This window comes from Sinohyriopsis cumingii, chromosome 18, assembly GCF_028554795.1.
Source record: "Sinohyriopsis cumingii isolate HCF-2022 chromosome 18, ASM2855479v2, whole genome shotgun sequence".
Taxonomy (NCBI): domain Eukaryota; kingdom Metazoa; phylum Mollusca; class Bivalvia; order Unionida; family Unionidae; genus Sinohyriopsis; species Sinohyriopsis cumingii.
The window spans coordinates 41,479,966-41,505,732 of NC_142978.1; the positions used below are offsets into that span (position 1 = coordinate 41,479,966).

At 35.1% G+C, this 25,767-nt stretch overlaps 1 protein-coding gene across 1 annotated transcript in view; it reads right to left on the reverse strand.

Annotated features, from left to right (window-relative positions):
• LOC149776479 (PMS1 protein homolog 1-like) overlaps nt 1-25,767 on the reverse strand; it is a 79,859-nt gene that overhangs the window by 52,839 nt on the left and 1,253 nt on the right. The window contains exons 2-5 of the mRNA XM_089940909.1: nt 23,495-23,654; nt 18,856-18,981; nt 7,649-7,926; nt 2,648-2,770 (exon numbers count right to left, since the gene is read on the reverse strand). Of these exons, the coding sequence (XP_089797035.1) occupies nt 2,648-2,770; nt 7,649-7,926; nt 18,856-18,981; nt 23,495-23,654 (687 nt within the window). The remainder of the gene's footprint in view (nt 1-2,647; nt 2,771-7,648; nt 7,927-18,855; nt 18,982-23,494; nt 23,655-25,767) is intronic.

Genomic DNA, 25,767 nt, shown 5'->3' on the forward strand with positions numbered 1-25,767 from the left:
ATGTTGCTTTGCCAAGACTTCCTGTTTGTCATGCAGAGAATAAGCTATATTGATTTCTGATTAGTGGTTATTGTTTAACCTAAAGCAAAACAAGCAATAATAACAAACAAGAATTCAATGTAACATATTTCAACATGCAACACAACGGTAGCATAGTTTTCAAATCGACCAAAGGGGTCAAGATACGATTCAAAGTAGAACTTCGCATGAAAGTGATTATTAAATGATGAGTAAAGTACTTCATTATACATGTGGAACATGTTTGGAATGTATAGTATATGCTGAACATACTTCTGGGTTAAGATAATTAGCATGAAATGGGGGGGGATCAGATTATGAACCATGACACTTTGTTAACTTGCAGACAGCGAGTGGGTATTCTCAAATAATCTTTCTCGTTTTTACTAATAAACATGAGTGCCTATGACTGAAAACGCTGTTACAGATGGATTATAATTTTACAGAATAACAAGGCAACTAATAATAATTATTCATGATTGCTGAAAACTAAAATAACATACATTTGGTAAGTATTGTTTTGTATTGATTCTCTGTCTTTTTTATCGATATGTGTATCATTTCAGCAAAAGCATCAATGCACTGATATATCGATAAATCGTTTCACCCCTACAACCAACAAGACCTATGGCCGTAAATCTAAATCAACCAACCAACAAGACATGTGACCTTGAAACTATATCTACCAACCAACAAAACTTATGACCTTGAAAATATATAAACCAACCAGAAAGACCTATGGCATTAAAACTGATGCTAGTATATTATCAAGCTATTTCCTGGAATGCAACTAACTATAAAATTTGGTCAAAATTTATTATATCAGAGGTGATCCTATGTCTCCGAAATTGAGAGAAGAAAGTTCTTCCTTCAGTGAGAAGTCTGATATCATAATGAGTTAATAAAGCATAACAACAATGCCAAGACAATTAAGTATACAACAACAACAACAACAATAACAATTTTAGTAATGGTAGAGGCAGATGCTGTTACAGAAGTGGCAATAATGCTCATAGCACCTGCAGCAACTGTTGTCCTATAGAATTACTTAATAACTGTTTTATAACACAAGATAGAGAAGTTTCTTTTTACATTCAAGTAATATGCAGAACTAGAAATACAATTTGAGACTTGTAATAAATAGGTCGATGTATGATTCTGAATCAGCTTTAGGACAAAAAGAAGCTACAATGATTCACACTGTGTGAAAGTAATGACAGACAACCAGTTTAAGCAAGAAATGACATTTGGTTCAACCTTTGATGTTACCTTTCTGTAATATAGGTAATTGGCCTCATGTAGTAGCAGCTGACCTTTCTGAAGCTGATTTTGAAGAAATACACTTTATATATTTATGTTTCCCTTTGTTAAATGTCTTTTTTATTTAAAGTGCCCTTTGAACATTTAATCCTGAAAACCTGTGTTTTGTGTTTCTGCCATTTTGAATAAGACTACACTTTACTGTAAATTCACTATGGTCCCAAGGCATGGATTTGCTGGAAGTAGAATAGTATGACCCTAAAATTGAGATAATTACTGATGTCACTATTTGAGTGGACTTCGGTTCCCAGTACAGACATTTCAGTGGATCATTTTTCCAAGTACAGACATTTGAGTGGAACTTTGTCCCAAGAATAGACATATGAGTGCACCTTTGTTTAAGAAATATACACCTAAGTGGAACTTTGTCCCAAGAATAGACATATGAGTGAACCTTTGCTCCAAAAATAGACATTTGAGTGGACATTTGTTCCAAAAATAGACATTTGAGTGGACCTTTGTTCCAAAAATAGACATTTGAGTGGATCTTTGTTCCAAAAATAGACCTTTGAGTGGATCTTTGTTCCAAAAATAGACCTTTGAGTGGATCTTTATCCCAAAAATAAACATCTGAGTGGACCTTCGTTCCAAAAATAGACATATGAGTGGATCTGTCTCAAGAATATGCATATGAGTGAACTTTGTCCCAAGAATAGACATATGGTTGGACGTTTGTCCAAAAATAGACATCTTAGTGGATCTTTGTTCTAAATATAGACATTTTCAAACCAGACAACATTATATATGTTTTAGCGAAAAACTCATGTTGACACGAGGAGAAGTAGTGATTACAAGAATTTCAAGATGGCAATGGTTTTCAGTTATATCCAACTACACTGTAAAGTAGTTTAGGAGGAACTGTGATAACAAACTTGTGCTAATAGATGGACAATGGATGGAGAGATAAAATGTCAAAACATGAACCCTTCTGGCCAAAGACAACATAGAACACAAAAATAAAACCGGCCTAAGTCCATTAGACCCAAAAATTAAAACTAGCCAAAGACTAATAGACCCCAAATATAACAAGGTTTGACTACTGCCTTATCTCATTCCTCAACATATATTATCGCATCAGGGTTGAAGAAATCTGACAATTTTCTACTTGCTTGATATTAACAGATTTTCATAACAAATGCACAAAAATCAAAATATTTCCATTAGATTTTATTTGAAATTCTGCCAAATCAACAAAACACTGTTGCCCAGGAATATGTTCAGCTTGTACAATGCTGTCAAGCTAGGGATATTTCTAGTTCTGTAAATGGATCATTACTAGTTATTACTTATATTTCTTACATGTCCATACCTTTTCCACCTCTTTTAGTTGTACTGGTCTTCTGTTTACAAAGATGAATCCTCTATCATTGGTTGAACGACTGGTTATCTGGACATCTGAGTTTGGTTTGGGTAGAAAAGCACTCAAAATTATCTGTCAAGAAAAAGAAATGCTCAGGTGTAATCATGCAAAAACCAATATAAACCTTATGGATGCATGCAGAAGGAATTTTATGACTTCAGTTCATTTATTTTGCTGTCAACACTGTAATTTTGATTCACAGTAGAAAATCAAGCACTTAGTTGTTAGAGCACAGACATACATGCATAGACACAGGAACAAATAAATACATACCGATCGTTTTCATGATAAAAACTTAATGCCTCTCATTGTCAATGGCTCTGAGATGCTATTTGTTAAACAAATCTGCCATTCAATGACTGAGATGCTACTTGTTAAATAAATCTGCCATTCAATGACTGACCTGCTACTTTTTAAACAAATCTGCCATTCAATGACTGACTTGCTACTTGTTAAACAAATCTGCCATTCAATGACTGACTTGCTACTTGTTAAACAAATCTGCCATTCAATGACTGACTTGCTACTTGTTAAACAAATCTGCCATTCAATGACTGACTTGCTACTTGTTAAACAAATCTGCCATTCAATGACTGACTTGCTACTTGTTAAACAAATCTGCCATTCAATGACTGAGATGCTACTTGTTAAACAAATCTGCCATTAAATGACCGAGTTGCTACTTTTTAAGTGAATCTGCCATTCAATGACTGACTTGCTACTTGTTAAACAAATCTGCCATTCAATGACTGACTTGCTACTTGTTAAACAAATCTGCCATTCAATGACTGACTTGCTGCTTGTTAAACAAATCTGCCATTCAATGACTGACTTGCTACTTTTTAAACAAATCTGCCATTCAATGACTGACTTGCTACTTGTTAAACAAATCTGCCATTCAATGACTGAGATGCTACTTGTTAAACAAATCGGCCATTCAATGACTGACTTGCTACTTGTTAAACAAATCTGCCATTCAATGACTGAGATGCTACTTGTTAAACAAAATCTGCCATTCAATGACCGAGTTGCTACTTTTTAAATGAATCTGTCATTCAATGACTGACTTGCTACTTTTTAAACAAAATCTGCCATTCAATGACCGAGTTGCTACTTTTTAAATGAATCTGTCATTCAATGACTGACTTGCTACTTGTTAAACAAAATCTGCCATTCAATGACCAAGTTTCAACTTTTTAAATGAATCTGCCATTCAATGACTGAGTTGCTACTTTTTAAATGAATCTGCCATTCAATGACTGAGTTGCTACTTTTTAAACAAAATCATGTCTTCTTTGATCTTTATGCAAAGTCTCACTACAATTTTCTGATGCAGCCAGTGGACATAAAAACTAAAAATGTATTAAAATAACATGTATGCCCCACCACACTGACCGAAGCTAACCTAAACACATAACTTACTAATAATGAGATGAATAAACATAGTTAACACTACATTCCCCAAAACTGACATGGTAGGGTATAAAGGCACAAAAAGTACTAATAGTGTGATGAAAAGATAAAGTTAACACTACATTCCCCAAAACTGTCATGGTGGGATATAAAGGCACAAAACGTACTAATAGTGTGATGAAAAGACAAAGTTAACAATACATTCCCCAAAATTTTCATGATAGGGTATAAAGGCACAAAACGTACTAATAGTGTGATGAAAAGACAAAGTTAACAATACAATCCCCAAAACTGTCATGGTAAGGTATAAAAACAGGAGACTCATGTGGCCTGATATAGTTCAAAAGCCAGTACAGCTAAAAACTGGAGACAGGAACATTTACCCTGATATCAGAAGACTGATTATCAACTTGTTAACTGGGATGCAATGTCTAGTTAAAATTCATTGTATACACTTGAAAATGCAAGTAAATTTGTTAAATATGCGAGTTGAGATTTCAAACTCTTTCATCATTTTGAGGGTGCTAAACTTTCAAGTTATACACAGTGAAACTACTTAAAGAACAACAAAAAAAACCATACACACACATAATTCCAAAATGTAAAACTGTTTATTTTGGCACCAATTCCTTTACCATGGGCTGTAGTCATGTAGCCTTAAATACCATAGCCATAAATGTACCTAACAATAATGTACAGTAGTAGGTCACACTGTATACCATAATGTACAGTTAAGTAGGTCACAACTTATATGGATGATGTACAGTTAACTAGTTCACAACTTATATCAATGATATACAGTTAATTAGGTCACAACTGATATATTTTCAAGGGAAAGATGGATATCTATTTTGCGGCATACATTTTATTCTCAAATATGGATATATTTCTCTGATATTATCTTCATTTAGGTAAAATCTTTTACCATATCTCCTCTCATGATGGCTCTTCTAGTATTTTCCATTGGAAGTCTGATATTTGTATCACATATTATCCTAACCATCCCCTAAATATGAAATGGCAAGACTATATTAATCTGGCTTACTGCTTCATGTGCTCCCCTGATAATCGCTCTCCTACAAAAAGTAACTAAAAGTTAAAAAAATTCTCTGACTGTATTAATCTGAAAATGCAATAGTTTGATTTTATGAAGATTTAACGGCTGTCATTAAAACATTTAGGTACAAAAATCCAGTTCGGATAGTCCTAGAGTCAGAACTAAATTATAACTATCTGTTCAAGCAATGAGTATGTTCAGTTGTTGGTCTATTCATGTTATTTTCAACTAGTTCTATTTGATTAGGTCAAATTGTCACAGGGGATTTTTGCAGTGTTTTAATCCTCTGTAAAACATTATTAATCTGTTTTCCAATCAATTCTGGTATTTTTACTGTCATTAGGATTTATCTAATACCAAGGTCCAACATCCTGGTGTTCAGTCATAACCGAATTTAACCAATCCGGTTACATGCTTTTAGATTTTATCAAGTTTGTAATGTAATATGTGGGATGCAGAGCTGCCAACCCTCCAGACTCACAATTAGTGAAAAGTGGGATAAAAATGAGTGAATTTTGAATACAAATGGTGAAAAATTATATCATGACTAACTCCATCCACTTCAATGGTCAGTTCTGCATTATATGAAAATCCCAAAATAAAAATGAAACATAAACTACTATATTTGCAGCCAAATTTACTGATATACACAAACTTCACACTATTTGTTACAACATGATGCTGTGGCAGTCTTGAACTTCCTCAATATGAACTTGGACTTCCTCAATCAGGCAATGATAAATTTGTTTTCAAAACAGTTCAGGCTTCTTGCCTGCTGGTTAATTTTGGTGACTAAACTTGTTGCAAATTTTCAGCACCTTAGGAGGCACGAAAGTTTCTCTTGTTTTTCTCACAATAGGAAATAATCTTTCCCTGTCAATGCTGCTAATCTCCAACTGAGAAAGACAGGTTATGTTCAACAAGAAAACTCACAAACAATGCTTCAGCCTTAGTAGCATTCAGGACTTGAGTAGGTGGTTTAAAGTACTCCAAAACTGAAATCTGTCGGGGGCGCTATAGCAGTGTGCTTTATCACATCATTCTTCCACATGCCCACAGGGGCTCGTATTGTTGCTTACAATTTATCTGTCATACACGTACTATATAATAATAGTACTACATGGTACATGTATGACACATTCCCAACTGTAAAACTGTGCAAAAAGCATAATGTACATCGATGTTTGATGGCTGAATGCAAGGCCAAATTTTGGTGTACTCCAATCTATACTTCACTTTTTGTTGAATACATATCTTTTTCCTTGGAGGTGAAAACATTTTAACTGCAGTGTAGCTTAATTACAAAATGGTATTAATCCAAAGATGAAACGTCGAATGGTGAACGATGAGTGGTGTAGGTGCATGCACAGAAAACTGAACTCAAGCTAATTACGATATTTGCTAATCTTTCAATCTCAAAAATTCTAAGACTCAAAAAAGTTGTCCTTATGTAGTTTTCCAACCTCTATGTGCTTTTTGCTACCAATGTGCTTCTTCACATCATCCCTGCCACCATGCCCAATGCTAAAATTTGTAGCACACTGTGCAAAAAGCATGATGTATATCAGTATTTGATGGCTGAATGCACGACAAATGTTTGGTATATTCATGTTTGTGTCCATTAAAATTCAGACTACAGTTATAAACACAAATTCACAGACAAAGGGTCTCAACCTTCAAATTATTTTAATGATAATTTGTATTAAAAAAGCCAAGTTAGCCGTACCTTTGTTGATGGTAGTTCAACTGACAGCAATTTTATCCCCAAGTAAATTTTATTTGTTTCCATGTCCTCATGACCCCCATAATAAGCTGAGTTTGACTGTGTGAGTCATGTATTATGACGGTCACTTATAGACTGTACGACTCACATGTAAAGAAGGTGACCTAATGAAGGAATGGCAGTATCGTAATAAAAAAAGACTGTCACTCAAATTGCATCTACTGCATGTTTGTATTTTTTAGTGTAAAAAATGGTACATACATGTACTTGAAACCAAAATGTGATGATATTATTTCCTAGAAACATGATCCTGATAGTCGTGACTGACCAGCTGATAATTTTCAACTGTTAATTCTAAATGTCTAGCTGCATGCAACTATTTTAGTTGAAACTTTGAGTGCTGAGCTGTATTTGACCAAAAGGTGATATCACATGATATAAGCTGAAATGGGTAAGTTTATCAAATATGAATTTCTCTGATATGTATTTGTAATTCATTTTATTTACATTTCATCTGCATTCCATTCAAGTCTGCATTTCATATTGTCAGTTTTCATAAAAAATTCAGAATATACTTTGAATTTGACTTTTTGTATATCTGTTCCATTTATCTTTTTTCTTTCTTTTCACTCATTTGGAATAATATGAAACATTGTACATTTCCTTTGTGTTCTGCATTAACTTTTCATTTCACTTGTAACACTACCCATTTCAAGGTGTGTATGAGTTATGTTAAATGAAATGAGCTTTAGCTAACCTCAGAATCAACGGGAGTCTTAAGATGTTCCATCTGTTCAACTACATTCCTTCCCAGAATACTCTGCAACACAGTCTTGGTGTCTGCCATCACAGTTTTCTGCCAGACAATATCCTTGTCATGGCGAAAATACAAACGAATATTTGGACAAATGGCCCCAAATGACATCAATAAATCTTCTACTTTCTTCAATTCTTCTTTTTTCTTTTTGGAGGTATTGTAAAACTGTCGTCTGACGGGCAAGTTTTTGAACAGATTTGTAGCACAAACTGTAGTTCCTAAAAGAGAAGTACAAGTACAGATTGTCATATATACTTGTTATTATTCAAAGGGAAATAAATATCCTGAACAATTACCTTCCCTGATTAATATAAAAATATATTTTTGACACTGCAGTTAAAATGCTAGTACTTTTCTATTTTTTATTAATACAATTTATTCCTTAACAGTACTCCCTCTTTACAACACTGTTCATGGAAGCCACAAAAATGACCCATGTTAAAAATGAGAAAGCCTTTTATTAAGGAATGTCAATACAGATATGATTGTCATTAGAGCTGTTCCAGTAAAACATATACCCCCCCCCCCCGGGGAAGGCACTTTCAAACTCAACCAATCTACAACAGAAGCAATTTAAAAAAATTAAGATCCACCATCAGATATGTTTTAATTGAAAAACAATGCCCCCTACAGAAACATACTTTTTTAACATAATTTCAGGCTATTGGTCAGTGGGCAGTAGAAGTGATTTTAATATTAGGTTGGGGACAGAAGTGATTTAAATGACACCTGGCTGGAGGTAATCTACTGAATTCTTATACAGTCAAACCCGGTTATCTCGATTACGTCGGGGGTGTAAAAAAATCGTCGACATAACCGGGTCCCGAGATATCCGGGTTCATAAAAACCGGTAATTTTAAATATGTCCTTGAGCATTACTCCTGTCTCTTGCTGGTGTTTACTGGAATCCCCTCCCACTGCATGTTACAATAAAATAAACAAAACGCTTAATTGATAATAAAATGAAATGAACTAACCTGGCGTTGTTATCATTTATTCCTTTTTTATCATCATAAGTAATTTATTAAAGAAAAAATATATCTATGAACTCCTTATATCACATGTGGCGTATGCATCCATTACTGTAGTGTGCATCACTTATGTCAGATAACACACGACGCATTTTTATAATTGATGTGAATATTGAAAAACAAATCATGTTTGGTTGTACTCAGAGGTTTGAATATGTTATCAGATTGAAAAATGGATCAAAGAAAATCACAAACGAGAGAGTGAGAGAGAAACATCCACCGATTGCTTTCAGGCACCCGCCATTCACGCATAACGCGTTGTTAGGTGCAAAATAACCAAGATTGTATTATATCCAGGTTAATATATGACAGTATCTCGCAGATAAAGATCAATAAATGTTTTTGAAAATACATGTACATGTACATTGACTGTGAGTGCAAATGACACTCCTTTCGCTAGCATGGGTTACAAAGAGTATTTATTAAAGCAAGTTAATGTTGAGTAGACTACTTACCCCGCAGGCATCAATGCGAGTTTGTATCAATTATGATTCCAGATGGCAAATAAATAGATGCGCGGGTGGTGAATAAACACATCCGGTAGCGAGCAGTAAACTAATTCTTTGAACTTACCGGCAGGATATCAAATACAAAGGTTATTTTATTGCAAAGCCAACCGACCCTGGAAACTGACTTTTGATTCTTTCAAGTGTGCCGATTCTTATTTTCTTTTCTGTTACATTGTAATTTGTACACACTCTTGTCTTTGTGAATCCTTGAATATTTTATGTAGTGAACATGATATATTCTTGATAAACTAATCGATTAAGCTACTCTTACGAACCAAAAATAGAAAGAATATGAAATAAACATGTGACTACTGCCGTAACGGACCAAAATTGTGCCTGAAAATCGATCGCTTTTGCTGACTATTTCTTGTACAATTTCTGTGAGATTGACGTTAAAAAGTTGCATTTCGTCGAATTAAGCGGGTCCACATGTTACTTCGGACCGAAACTTATGCCCGACATAACCGGGTTATCGACTTAACAAGGTCGAGATAAGCGGGTAAAAAATAGCATAACAAAGAAGAATTTTTTCGGGACCGGACCAAAACGCTCGACATAAGCGGGTTGTCGAGATAACCGAGGTCGAGATAAGTGGGTTTGACTGTAGATCATATAATCTATTGCATATTTTTATTTGTATTCATTCACTATAATCAATCTTTTGTCCTTTTGCTTGTTTTCAGCCATGTATGTCTCTCATTCTGTGAAATCACAAATTTTCATGGTGGTTTATTATTTGTACATGTTACTGATCAGTTCCTTAACGTCCATGAATACAGATTTTATAATAGGGATTTCTATTCTAATACAGAAATAATTAATTTGTATCCTTACTAAGCTGTGTGTTTACTAAAGTGATCACTCTGTTTCGCTATTTTTCTTTGTTCTCAGACAAGCTGCTTTTGATCAGAATAATAGTTAAATCTTGTATTGCTTAAAATGTGTGGTCAGATGCTAAGATTCCTTGTTATTATTTTTTTTCAATAAATGTTTTGGTAAACTTATAATACACAATTTGTCAGAAAAAAAAACATTAATGTCTGTGGAAGTGATGTTGCATTATTTCTGCCTACTTTTACACAATATCATTTCTTGTAAGAACATATATTTCACTTACCGAGGTCTTATTTTTATGCTTGTTGCAAGACTAATTTAAAGTTAAAAAAAAAAGAAACATAGCAAGTCAAACATTTTTATATCATTAATTAGATTTTAAAAAATGGATGAAAGTCAAGGAATCATTTTTCCTAGAGTGCTCGTAAAATCAATGTCATTGCAGTTAACTGTATTGTCAACAGCATCATCATCATCACTGATGGCCTAGCAGTAATATGCTGCACTTTCAATCCAGTTGTCACAGGTTCTATCTCCCACTTCTGGTCTTTCATATGAGACTTATGCCGTTAGCCTGAGGGGTTTTCATGGCAGAGTGGTATAAGATGCTTGTCTTGTGATACAGATCTGAGGGGCTTCCATGGCTGAGTGGTACAAGATGCTTGTTATGTAATTACTTGCTCCAATGTGTAAATGAGAATGTTGCCAGTTACTTGTGGAAGGTCAGTGGTTCTACATAATTGGTGTTTGGTGTATCAAAAGTCTTCGATTTTCTTCAGCAGTAAAACTGGCTGCCATATAGATTCTCTTCATCTGAAAATGGTGTAATGGCCATAATGATCTACCGAAACCCAAGATCTCATGTCTAAATGACTTTGGCTGTTGGAGATTAACATCAAATCAACAGAGCCTCCACGTTCCCAAGTGTAATAAGGTGCTTGCTTTTACATCACCTGCACATCTCACAGAGTGAGTTTTTGTCACAGATCAACCAATTTGGGTTGGTGGTCTTTCGGGTTTCTTCCATGCAACAAATATATTGTTACCCCCCCTACAAAAAACTAACTAAATCAACCAGCTAATCAACTGTAGCAACAGCAGCAAAGATACTAGTCCATCATTTTTGCTACAGCTGTATGAGTTTATAAATTTTGACTAGTAATTTTTGTAGACCTTTGAATATTGTCAATTATGCCTTTCTGACAGTTAACAAAAAGTCCTCATCAGTTTGTACAAATGGATTTTTCATGGTGAGCATATGAGATGGAGAAGTCTTAAGCAATCCTTCATCACGCACTGCCAAAAAGTTTACATTTTAGCTCACTTAAAGTTTCTCTAACAATGTCCATTATTCTAACTAGAACTGTTGTAACTTACTCAAGCTATATTCACCGATATCTGGAGATACGCATCTGTAATAAATATTTGTAACAAAGTATGAGAATGCATCTCTGTTTTTCAATGATGCATTTGAACTGAGCAACAAACAGAGTCAACAAACCAAGAAATCAAATTATTCACATCTCTCAGGCAGAAGTACAGTGTATACCGGTAATCATAATCTGCCACATGTTTTTCCAACCATACTGATTCAGTGGACATAATCACCAGAACGGACAGAAACAGACCAGAACAGATATTACCAGAAGGTTAAAATTGATTTGATACATCTTTTAAGTAGCTAAATTCACATTGGTTTAGTTAACTGTACACCCTTTATTGTCTTCCCTTTGATGTAATTTCTTACTGAAGCTTAGAAAATAATATTGCACACATCAAAATGAGGCACACTTCTACTCATTATTGTTTTTATTCTACTTCTTCATTCCAGCCTGTTCTTATGATCTTGTCCCCCCATCATACTGTTTGCCTTGTTTATAATATGTATCTAAATTTCTCACTTACTTTTCCTCCTACTATACTAAATGTTTGTGAAAGGCAATGGGGAGACTAAATCCAAGATTGAAAACCTCTATATTTCTTGATGTATTCTGCTTGGATTCCAAGTTTCTACACAAAACTCAAGAATTCAGGACTTGCTGTACTAATTCAGTTCCCACTGTAAACCTGTACGAACACCATGATATTAAAATTCATTAACTTAAAATTTTGAGTGTTCATGATCAAATTTGTATCAGTATAGACACATCTATGACAACAGCTTTTGTGAAAAGAAAACCATAACAGCTGCACCATTTTCTGGACCTACACAAATTTGAAATGTGTGCTTTCAATACTACACCAAAGAGTCAGCTGTTGATTTCAGTAACAAGTCTTCCAAACTCAGGTCTGTAAAGGAATGGAAATTATGTTAATAAAACAATGTCCCTCACCTTTTTCAGTTACAAGTAGGACAAGTTCTCAAAAGATTATGCTTACTGAAATCTTACTTTCATTATCAACCAATCAGGGACAGTCAAACCCATATTTACTCTATTTTATCTTCATTGATTTATAGTATGGTTCTCATTCTTTTATATCTGTAGTAATGCGAGTCCGTCAACAACTCTCAATGGTTGTAAGCCTTTTCTGACCATGCTGACTGGACACACTGTAAGATAATGATCAAGTAACAGAAATACTATGGGATAACCAAAGACCAATAAAATCAAATAAAATAGTCAAGTTATCTCCCCTTCAGGGATGCTGCCAGGATTTCAGGATTTACTCTAAGTTTTGTGTGTGTGTGATCTCCAATGAGGAAGTGGTGGTGGGAGGAATACCCAGTGTTAAATATCTCCCTAACACTTAAATATCTGTCACTCTTTCTTACTGTTCCACTCTGTTAAGGCTATACTTAAGTCAAAATACTCAAAGAGATGTCATCTCTAGTTGTATAGCAATTATATTACTGTGATCTCATTGAGCATGGTCACGTGGTTGTGCTGGGGTCTTGGTTGGGATGGCAGAAAGACCATAGGCTTACTCCATATTTGACAGCTAATTAGGATGTTGCCAAAAGAATTTAAAAAATTCTAACAATTCAGTTGGACTTGGATGCTTGATTCATAGTCAATGAACATGTTCAAAAATTGATGTATTTATTTTGGAGCCATGTTCCTCCATCACATTCAAGATCTGAATATACCAAAGATGAAATTAGTACAGTTGCATCCTAAATTACTATCGTGGCTACTTCAAATGTTATTTAATGTGAGACTTTAATGCCAGAACTCATAGCTTCAGTGATTTTTGGGTTTAAAAAAATGAATTTCTTCTCAAACAACTCAATTTGGTACAGATTACATCGTTTTTTAATGATACTGTGAGAATTCTTGATGTGTAAAAATTGCACAAGAAACGAACAACATCAGATCAGAAAATTAATACCACTGGGAAAATACTGATAGGAATATGCAGAAATAATGATATTATTATTTAAGTGTTATATGTGGTGACAATATGAGTGCTGGTTCTACAGCTTTGCAAAATACATCTTGTACAACTATTCTGTTGTTTCTAACAACAATGTAATATGGCAATAATTTCTGCACACATGAAGTTGACCCACTTTTTTACTTTAGTCCCTTGCTAATTAATAGTTTTAGATTTTACAACAAAACTAAACACATAATACCTTTGGACATAATACATGATAACAAATATTTAGATTGCAAGAAAAAAGAAATTACAATTTTATTAAAAAGTACTGGTACCAGTAAAACTAAAGGAGATGGCAAGAAAGAATCAGGATGAACAAATCAGTAGTGTAGTAAAGAATCCATATATCAGAATGACATCAAGTATTTTTTCATCAATTTCATCATTAGTTAGTGACACTGCTTCAAAATGTAGTGTACTAGATAACAGTAATCCAATTTTAATACAGATACCAAATGATGGCTTGGAACTAAGTGCCAAAAGGTCTGTAGAAAATATCACCATGATCAAAATATACATAGGAGGAACCGAACACAAACAGGAATTTTATCCATCTTGCTTTGAGTTTACATGGATCAGTCAGTCTCTTATGCTTAATGTAATTTAATTTTTGCACAAGACAGCACGTACTTCATTTGGTAATACATCTAGATGTTATGAATTTGTCTCTTTATTCTTTTGTTGCCATAGTGGTTCTGCCAACTAGAGATCTATACACACATAATTATGTTGTATGGGGATTCTCTGATGTTCCCTATGAGAATTAATCTGTTGTTTCTGAATTTAATATGATCCTCCTCCTCTGTGTATGAATAGTATTCTGTACTGAGAACTTCTTTCACTGCCTGCTGTCTGAAACACATACACATAACTAACTTGAACAAGTTACTGATCCCTATGGTTGTACAATTTTCAACATCTCACAGGTATGGCCCCACGGGTATTCTCTCTTGGATATCTCTGTTCCAAAAAGAAAAGTTTTCCAGAGGTCTTGCTTGGATTTTAAAACCAGGAATCCAGGACTCCCACCAGCAAAAGTTGCAGTCCCCTCCCAGAAAACTATGCAAATTATAAGAACTACTGGTTGCCATTGAGTTTAATTCTACATTCTTTATAACAATGACATAGCTCTTGTTTGTCCATCAGAGCGAGTCTGAATTTTGTCAATCCAAAAAGGTCTTATTCAAAGCACTAAGCTAGACAGCACACACTTTCTTATAGTTGACTACTGTCCCATCCAAACTATCAGTTCTAGCAACTTTAACACTCCTGAATCTCGTTACAATCTTTATCAGTTTGCCATTGAACCCCAAAATACTCATTCAAGTCTAAGTCTCAACATGTCGTGATTCCGAGGTCACGAGCACTGCTTATTCCACTACACTCGGAAATGAACATAATAATTTAAGCTAAAGTTGTTTATTTGATGTTCTGTTATAAATGACCACATGTACATCTCTGGGTCTTTCTGCCTCTGAATTCAAGCACTGTAAATATCAGATTTTCCCACCCAGCTGCCAGGCAAAGCCTTTGATCTTGCCACCCAGCTATTGCAGCATGTTCCTAAAATGTACTCTTATATTGGTGACATGTACATGGGAGGGGGGCTTTCAGCCACTAAATTCTGTCATTGTAAATATCAGCACAGCTAATTGATCAACACATTTTCCCACTAAGCAGGTGGCTGAAGCTGGACTGGCAAGTCTTTAAATTTTGCTGCCCACCTATTAAATGTGTACAGAGGACACTCGCCTAAGTGATTTTCTGCATCCCCAATAAATTTTTTGGGCATCAAACAGGTTAGAACCCCCATCCATTGATTCAAGTATGGACACTCCAAATTTTCTTTGTAACGAAGCCCTGTGGACATGGGTATCTTGAATAAATATAAATGTCATATTGTCCATACAACTTGTACATCGGACTCGCACTCAACATCACTTCTGGGCTCAAAATCACACTGGCATTTCCAGTGACATTTTCCCACTGTCCAACAGACCGATATACATGAAATTCATTGTCATCATAGCTATCACCAGCCAGTATTTGCCAACTGAAAACGTTGTCTGAAGACAAACCCTGTTGTGATTCAGCCAACTTGAAACTACCGTAAAATGCCTGTTCCAGGGCCCAATGAACTAATCAAATTAGTTTAACAGCCATTCATGTCAAACCGAAGTATCCAGATATCTGGATGTCGCATCAAGCGCTACCAAACCACTACTGGCAGCGCGAATTACATTGCAAACTGCACTTGTAAAGTTAAAAGTTTAATAAAAAATTGCATACTGCGCAAAGCACAGGTTTTATATCAGCGACATTGACGTAATTTGCGAAACACGTATCACTGCTTTAAAAGTATGTGAATTCGTACAAATTACGTGTACTGGCATCATTTTCTAACCCAATGTTTTTATTCACGTTAGACCACTAGGAGGGGGTTAGAGCTGATTTAAAATATATATTCGTTTTTTTCTTCTGACAACCCCACCAGCGATTTCTCATTTTGGTAACACAACCCACAACAGAAATGATTTTCCTAACCAAACTTCCACTGTCAGAATCAAGACAGTTTGAAACACAACCTCCTACAGAATTTTTTTTGAAGTGCCGTCCCTGGGGGGGATATATGTTTTACTGGAACAGCTCTTAAAACTCAAGACAGCGTATTTAATCATGTTAAACAAAATTATAATTTCTTAAAATGAGCCACTGTACATTGATTTCATATTAATTCAACCTAATATCTGTGTAATCCATCAATTAGGACATAAAATCAACCTTCAAAAATAAAATATAACATCTAATTAAAATTGTACCATTTACTAGATAGAGGCAAATTTTCCACAGGAGTTTAACCTCTCTTGCCCAATGATGGTAGGACACCAACAATAAATTTACTCGTCGACTAGATAACTTGTTTTCTCACATTTTAAGAACTCAATTTGTTACTTGAATTAAAAATTACAAGAATGTTATTTAGATGGTATATTCAGAATATGACAATTTTTTTTATCCCACTAGCCAGGACAAGTAAAAATCACTGTTGAGCCAGAAAACTTATCATTCAAGCAGCCAAATGTTTAACAAAAAGAACAAAAAATCTTAATTTGGGGCCATTTTTCCCAAATCTTGGCCCTTGCCAGTAGGTCAAAATCAGAACTGTCAACCCCTGTAAACAGTGGTCTCAATGAACTTCATTATTACAAATTCTTTTTTATAATTAATTCGAAATTTAGACATACAAAGACAAAATGTTTTTAGTTAATACTTTGTCAGAACGATGCTTTGTTACTACAAGTACTTCTTTTAAAACTATTAATCATGGTTATCAGAATGAAAAAATGTGAAGACAACACTACAAATCTTCCACTACCAAAAGGAGCCATTTAAAAAGAATAAAAATGCAGCCAAAAGCTGATCCTAGGTCAATGCAGACATAAAGTTGTGACTTTCTTTAGCTGATGCTGGCATTGAATTGTGACTATCAAGGCTTATGTATTTGCAATATTTGTCACATGTAATTTTTTTAATCTGATAACTTCTTATATAAAAAGTAATCTTGTATTAAAACACAAATGGCTTGATCATTGATAATAGTTCAAACTGATTTTGAAGGCCTAGCATAGATGTCTACAATCTCAGAGATGCCAACCTACAAGTATGCTCATCTGGAATCCTAAAGTACATTAACCAGGATTTAGACAGCCTGTCAGGAATGAGTAACATGTTTATTAAAAACAACAAACATCTACACAGTCATACTGCATCTTCTTATAAGCCTATGCATAACTGTACACATTGACAATTAAGGTCCAGTAAAAATAAATGGTGAATTCATTCTTTCAATTCCAGAACCTTGGATTCCTTATACATTTTTAGCCAAAACAGTAACTAGAAACATTAATTTTCCTTTTTAATTTGAATTATCTGTCTTCATTTACTGTTCCTTTCTGCCACCATTCTGAATCAGACTGATCCTTTTCTTGTTATGTTCATTCTGTCTTTCATGCTGAGAACTATATTCTATATACCAGTCTATCATATTGGTTATGAAGCACTTTTATTCCTATGTGTGACCTCATGGAAAACTCCTATTGAAAACTTCATCATATAAACTGTTGATATTCCAGAATTTTATCAATATAATTCAGAATGTGAAATTTTCACCAAAATTTAATATAAATTCTGCAATGCAAAACCTCAACATTTAAAGTATCACTCTCAGACTGCTTCACTAGTATAAAACCTCAGATTCAAATTACCATTCTATAACTGCTTCGCTAGCAAAAACTCCAAGGGGGCGCCAAGTTGCTGAGTGGTCTCAATTGCTCACCATTATGGATCACTGCCATCTCACCTGTCACCTCAGGCCCAACCAATGTGTACATGAGAAAGTTTGCCAATAACTTCCAGTGGGTCAGTGGTTCTTCCCAGGATTTTCCCTGGTTCTTCCTCCACCGGTTATATTGGCTGCCATGTATAGCCTATCTTGTGCTAAAAAATGGCATTAAACCACATAACCACAACAACAAAAACTCAGAATATAGCAACTACTGCTCTCTCAAATTGCTTCAATGGCTCACTTCATTCTGTTTCAACCCTAGGCATGTGTAACTAGCTAAAACAATGATTTGAACAATTGCTCTGTCATGAATCAAGGAGTCATGGCCTATAACAAGCAATACCAATTGAGCAATGAGGGAGCTCATTATGTGACCTGTAAAACATTCAGTAAGGTGAATTCCATATTATCTACATGCATTGACTTAAAAACAAACTTGTTTGTAAACAGTTTAAATGCTAGAATTTAAATGTGACATGTGTTATTGTCTACAGAGGCTGCTGTGACTATATCTCTCTAGGTAAATGTAACAAGCAATTTAATTGGCTCAGTTTCTTTCCACAGCATCCAATCGAACTGAAGAGCAGTCAATACTGTTTTGACTAATTACATTTGCCAAGGGCCACTGTGGAACAAAGTGGATCAGCTACCCTTGTCAAGTGAATATGTTGGACCCTGTGAGGCTTATGGTATTAAAATTCTAATGTTCTTGGAACCTCTTGGTATGTGGTCAAGTCTGACAAGAGTAAGCAAAAGACAGGGATCCCTTTCTTATAAGCAATGGGTATAAACATCATTAGCATCACACTAAGCTAATTGTTATGTTAAACTTTCTGAGAAATATGATTTTCCCCTGATGTACAGAATACAAGATTTCCCTGAACCATTAAGCTCTCAAAGTTTAGGGTCTTGGGGCTAAAACCAAGGTTCTGAGAAACACAGCAAAACATTTTGCCAAATTTGGACACATGTCTATATACACCATAAGCTTTCATCTCACAGGCAAGACATATAGCTTAATAAAAATAACGGGATTAAAAACACAACCCTGGCCTAGATGGGAAGGCTGGCTTGAAGTTATCTTCCCCTGGTTGTCGAAGGAATATGTTATGCTGACATCATCAACTACAGTTTTGGTTGTGATCTGGAGACTGGATACACTGCACAGAGAACCTGTAGGGCAGAAAAAATATGGACATGATTAATATCATTAACCATACAAAGTAGTTTAGAAACTTTTTAAAACTATTAAAGTCATACAATTATTGGAACATAGTGAAACCCATTTAAAATAAACAACTAAATAATATCCAGTAGTGACAAATGGATCAAAGAGTTGTAGATGCTTTCTTGAACATTTTGCATGTTTTCGTCACTGAATGTTCTCATAATATGCTGTAAAACATGTAAATATCAACTATTTTTCAAGTCACAAGTAGTGGTATAAAGCTGGAAGACACTGAAGAAATAAGAGCAAACAAGTGATTAAAATAGAGTGACCTGGACCCTTGCAAAAGTTTGATCCAAGAACAATGGACCAAAGAGGTACTAAGCATATTTAATTTTATATTGTTTGTTGGCTTTTCTCCATGATTCTATATTATATTTGTATTTGTACTTGACCTCTGTCCAAAATCATATTAATGGTGTACCTGACCAGTGACATTTATCTTGCAAACAACATACTAGACACATAACACTTTTCTATGATTGTGGATTAAATATTCAGATCAGTTTTTGTTTGTACGCTTACATGAGAAGTTACTAATTCTGACTGGGATTTGATTTGCAATAATACAAGTTCATTTTAAATTTTCTCTCTTGTATACTAGGGAATTAAATTATTTGTTGACTTTTACAAAACTGGTTGGTTTTTGCTCTTTTCTGTCACTATGTTTAAGACCATAAGAGTTGTAACAGTGTAAAGCAAGTGTATAAAAGTCTACAATGCAGGCACCTAGTGGACTTGTGGAATGTTCACACTACCATCAAGACACCTAGTGAACTTGTTGAATGTTCACACTACCATCAAGGCACCTAGTGAACTTGTGGAATGTTCACACTACCATCAAAGCACCTAGTGAACTTGTGAAATGTTCACACTACCATCAAGGCACCTAGTGAATTTGTGGAATGTTCACACTACCATCCAGGCACCTAGTGAACTTGTGAAATGTTCACACTACCATCAAGGCACCTAGTGAACTTGTGGAATGTTCACACTACCATCAAGACATCTAGTGAACTTGTGGAATATTCACACTACTATCTAGGCACCTAGTGGACTTGTGGAATATCTAAACTACCATCAAGGCACCTAGCTGGCTTGTGGAATGTTCACACTACAATCCAGGCACCTAGCTGGCTTGTGGAATGTTCACATTACCATCCAGGCAACTAACAGGCTTTGGAATATTCACAATACAATCCAGGCAACTAGTAGGCTTGTGGAATGTTCACACTACCATCCAGGCACCTAATGGACATATGGACTGTTCATGCTCACATGCAGGCACCTAGTGGACTTGTGGAATCCCTACACTATCATCCAGGCACCTAGTGGACATGTGGAATCCTTACACTATCATCCAGGCACCTAGTGGACTTGTGGAATCCTTACACTATCATCCAGACACCTAGTGGACTTGTGGAATCCTTACACTATCATCCAGGCACCTAGTGGACTTGTGGAATCCTTACACTATCATCCAGGCACCTAGTGGACTTGTGGAATCCTTACACTATCATCCAGGCACCTAGTGGACTTGTGGAATCCCTACACTATCATCCAGGCACCTAGCAGGCTTGTGGAATGTTCACACTACCATTCAGGCACCTAATGGATCTGTGAAAGGTCAACACTACCATCCAGGCACCAAGCAGGCTAGTGGAATGTTCACACTACCATCCAGGCACCAAGCGGGCTAGTGGAATGCTCACACTACCATCCAGGCATCAAGCAGGCTAGTGGAATGTTCACACTACCATCCAGGTGCCTAGTGGACTTGTGAAATGTTCATGTTATGTTGGTCACTCAAACATTATATCCTGGTTATTGCAAATAGATAAATTATTATTTATATTTGTAGTATGTTTTCCCTTTCAAATTATTAATGTTTGTATTTGCATAATGTATTCCCTTTCAAATTATTAATGTTTATATTTGCATTATGTGTTCCCTTTCAAATTATTAATGTTTGTATTTGCATTAAATGTTCCTCTTCAAAGTATCATGTTTATATTTGCATTATGTGTTCCCTTTTAAATTCATTGCTATGGTCAAGCCAGCCATTGTAACATTAACTTGGAATACAATGTTCAAATATCAGTAAATTCTTGAAAGTGGAACATGCATAATATCTGACTGACTTATGTACCAAAGGTCTTGGAAATTTTGTTAACATTTACACTGATACTGCAGAACAAAAGACCATAATGATAATGTAACTATAGTGTTTGCTTATGCTGCAGAACAAAGGACCATAATATAACTAATTCAAACCTGTCCTAACGGTCACCTGATTACAATGGCCATTCTGAGCTCACCTGCAAATTTCTTACATAAGTGTCATGGAATCAGTGGTCACCTGTCTTCTGCTATAGGCGACCATATGTTTCTTAACCAAGCAGTGGTTACACCCTGCCTTCAGGGGTCACTGAAGTTGTTGTTGTAGGGTATAATGCCATTTTTCAGCACACGATAGGCTATACATGGTGAGATGGCAGTGATCCATAATGGAGAGTGCTTTAGACCACTCAGCCACTCGGGGCCCCTCAGGTCACTGAAGAGTATCAGCAGTAACCATTCCAAGTATGCAAATGTAAATATTTTTGTTTGATGAGCAAGGTATGGTATATATAAAGGTATATTACGTGAATCAATGTTAAATGTTTCATCTTCGAATGTATTTTGTAATCCAGTTAAATTCAAAGGTGTCAACATGACAGCTTCTAAAGCAAAGCAGTTTTTAACTTTACAAGAGATAAACTATGCCAGTGATATCCTTTACAAGAGATAAACTATGCCAGTGATATCCTTTACAAGAGATAAACTATGCCAGTGATATCCTTTACAAGAGATAAAATATGCCAGTGATATCTTTTATGGTTTATTAACCCGAGTCTCCTCTTACCTTTCCCAACCCTTCTGTGATATTCTGACATTTACGTTGGTGTGGGGGGGTAGCAGATTACTTAAATGATATTACAAGAAGTTATATAAAATCAATAGGAAAATGATTTAATTGCTGAGAAATTGCAAGTATTATAATCATTATGTCTTTAATCTGCTTATAGAGAAAACAAGACTACAGCACTGATGAAATTTTGGTACTTGCCATTTGCTTTGCTTGTCACAAGACTACACAAGTCTTAAAATGTACATGTCCATCTAGTCACATGATATCAACAATAAACCTCTTTCCAATATTGTTATATACAAATTACCAAATATTAAATGAAAGTCACATTGTTTGTAAATGAGCAAAAGGACACAAAATTCTCAACATATTTATTCCAAGAACAACGACTGGAACCTGTCACTGTCACAGCAACTTGGAGAAAGGATGAAACACATGTCAATGGTGGTTTTGTTGTATCAAGTGACCAAAGAGCTGACATCTTCCTGATGAATCTGGCTTTGTGGTGATGAATTCCAACTGTTTGAAAGGAAACTGATTCGGACTCTACACCCCAACAGAAATGTCCAAATATCAAGAACTGGGTGAGATAGGTCAGAGAAACCTTGGATTAACATTTTAGGTGCTATAAATAATAGCCCTAGGAAGTTTCTTTTAAGGCATTAATTAATCATCAAAGGTCGCAAAAAAAACATACTGTCTTTTAGTCTCTGAATTTCAGCCACAGCTTAATCCAAAACTGTATAAAGTGTGAACATGTTTTCATACCTAACAAAATGCCAGTTGTGTGTTTCACAACTACAGGTAAGCTGTCAACTAGTAATTTTACCTAGAGCCATTTCTACTGATAATGAGATAAAAGTGTTTGCATGTGTACGAGAGAGAGAGAGAGAGAGAGAGAGGTGCATATACAGTTGTAATTCTCTTGATTGTTGCTCAAAAGCAAAACTAAACACATGCCTCTTAGTACCAAACTACTACTGTTAAAAAAAATAATGATAACTCTGCTACTAATAATGCCAATGCTATTTGGTTTATATAAATTTTTCTGGAACCAAGCTTGAGAGCTGTTACCTGCCTTCACAGCTCACCTGTCTATAAAGGCCACATTTGTTTTTTCCCATGGGTGGCTGCTATAGACAGGTTTAACTGCATAGGTTTACTTCTGCTGCAGAACAAAAGACCATAATGTAACAATAGTGGCCAAAGTGATTAGGGCATCTGCTTTAGATGCAGGAGGTCGAAGTGTTCGAACCCCGGCCAAGTCATACCAAAGACATAAAAATGGCACTAACAGCTGCCTTCAGTGGTGCTCAGTATCAAGAGGTTAGTGTCAGGACTGGTCGGCCTGGTGTCAGGATAATATGACTGGGTGGGACATGATGCCCCAGTTCTAGACCACCATGAACAGCCACACTGCAGACATTGTAGCGATATGACTGAAAAATAGTTAAAACTCCAAACCAAATGAACGAAAAACATCCAATCATATATAATTGCAAAAGACAACTGTCCTTTTGAAAATAAAGGTTTCATTTTAAGCCAACCTAAGGCTTCCCCTCTAAATCCATAGGTCTGCAGTTTCTCCAGGTCAGTGAAGGCCATTATCTTTGATGTATGGTGTCTTTTAGCCACAAGGTGCATGTCAGTATGATTGATTCCACAGCCATTGTCACGCACCTCAATCTTATTTAAACCAAAGTTCTCCTGAAATTATAAAAATTTAAAGTCAGTGAACGTTTGTCATTATATATATATAATAAAAAGGCAAAAATGCATTAGAATTAATAATAAAAGGGGAAAAAACTTCATTAGAAATAAAGATAATAATAATATTAATATTGATAAAAATAGGAATACTGTTATGTTATCATCAGGCTTTATCTCCATACTTAAGCACCAGAATTAAGTTTGTTTCTTGTTTTATGGCAAAGCAATACAAGTTAGTTATTTAGGCACTTTAATAAATGACCTTGACCAAGGACTCACACAAATGGTGACCTGGACTGACTGGATGGTAAGACCTGAACTTGTACCCTTTCGGTTACCATTCCTTCATGGTAACCACTAAGCCACACCAGCTCTGTGAAGTACTATGAATAGTCCCAATGCTATTGATGTAGTCCTATTAAAGAAAGGGGAGTCCTAAACCGATTTTCACACATCTCTGAGTCAGAGGGATCAATGAGAAATCCTATTTCTGCAACAGTGATCTGAGACATTCTACACCTAATGACCACCAATCAAATAAAACAACAACTTGATTACATGTAAATCCTCAGTGATGATATGGATACTAGAAGCAAACTTAAAATCTATCAAAAACAAAAATCTTTCACCTAAAGTTGAAATTGCCTTTTCTAGACCCTCTTTAGACACTTTTGTATTCTAAGCCTTTTAAAGTATATAATATACTGTAGAAACAAGGTAAGTAGCTCAAGAAATTTGAATTTTCATGTAACCTAGCATGGTATTTCCATCAACACTAATAGATTTTAAATCATTTTAATTTTCATGTAGCCTACCATGGTATTTCCATCAACACTAATAGATTTTAAAGCATTTTTATTTCAATTTTTTTCCCTATGAGCTACATGTATTATATAGTAAACAACAAGGAATTTATGACAACAGAAGACCCAGAAAATGTATCAAAACAAAATTAAAAAAAAAAAATGTTTACTGAGTTAGATGTTACAGGGTTTCACTTCTAGTAAGACCAGGCACAATTCTCCCTGCATCCAATCGTAGTTTTGCTAATTTAAGAAAGATTTCAGCCAACAACCATCCCATTTAAAATCAGCATATTATAGTAAGGGATGGATGTATGAAAATACATCTCTTTTTTCGTCTTTCGGCTACATTTATATTTAAGTATTTTCTAGGCAGTTATCATTTTTAATGTCAACAGAAATATGTTATCAGTATGTTTGGTCCAGTTGCTTAGACTACTAAAAGATATGCCAAGATTTTTATGGAACTCAACAAAAAAGAGGATTTTGCTTTTGAATTTCGAGATAGGAAAAACCAGCTTAACCTTATGCAATAATAATGTTACAGAGTGGTTTACCATCAGATGTGATGGTTCATTTAAGCATTTCTTAACCTGTTTTATCCTGACCACATGCTTTGTGGCTGGGTAAACTGCTAATTACCACTGAAACACTGACAATGCAGGACAAACATATTTAAGTAAATGCTATTATAAGTATTTAATTTACTGTTCACATTTTAATTACCAAACAAAATTTGAAACGTCTCCAAAAAAATCTGTCTGGTTTCCATGGTGTCTGAGCTAAACTTGACATCCATCCTTGGGGTTTGAGCAAAACTTTAAATTTATCCACTTTATAACAAATAATAATAAAGTATATTGACACATCAATAGTTTAAGTAAAATCCATGGTATCCCTGGAATCATAAGGGCAAAGGACACTGTCTCCCGTCCTCAAAATTTGGTGGACATAAAACTTCTTAAAGGGGCAAATAAAAATAGATGTTACTTAATGCACATTAAAAATGAGATAAGTTTAAATGCTTTGTTTTGTCACTTTAACTTTATTACCTGTACTATACTGTCATCTTTTCCCTGGACAATTACATTACTGTAATAAATGTTTTGTCAAATGCCCAAATAATTAATGTTAACATGTTTCAATATGTTGGCTTTTTGGTGGGATTGCAAAACTGTTACATGCACCTCGCACAGCCAGGCACAGAACAGTCATCTTTTTCTTAGATGACATTATACTTTGACATCAGAGAGGGCTGAATGAGGGCAATCATCAATAACAAAGCATGGAAAGCTTTGTTGATCAAA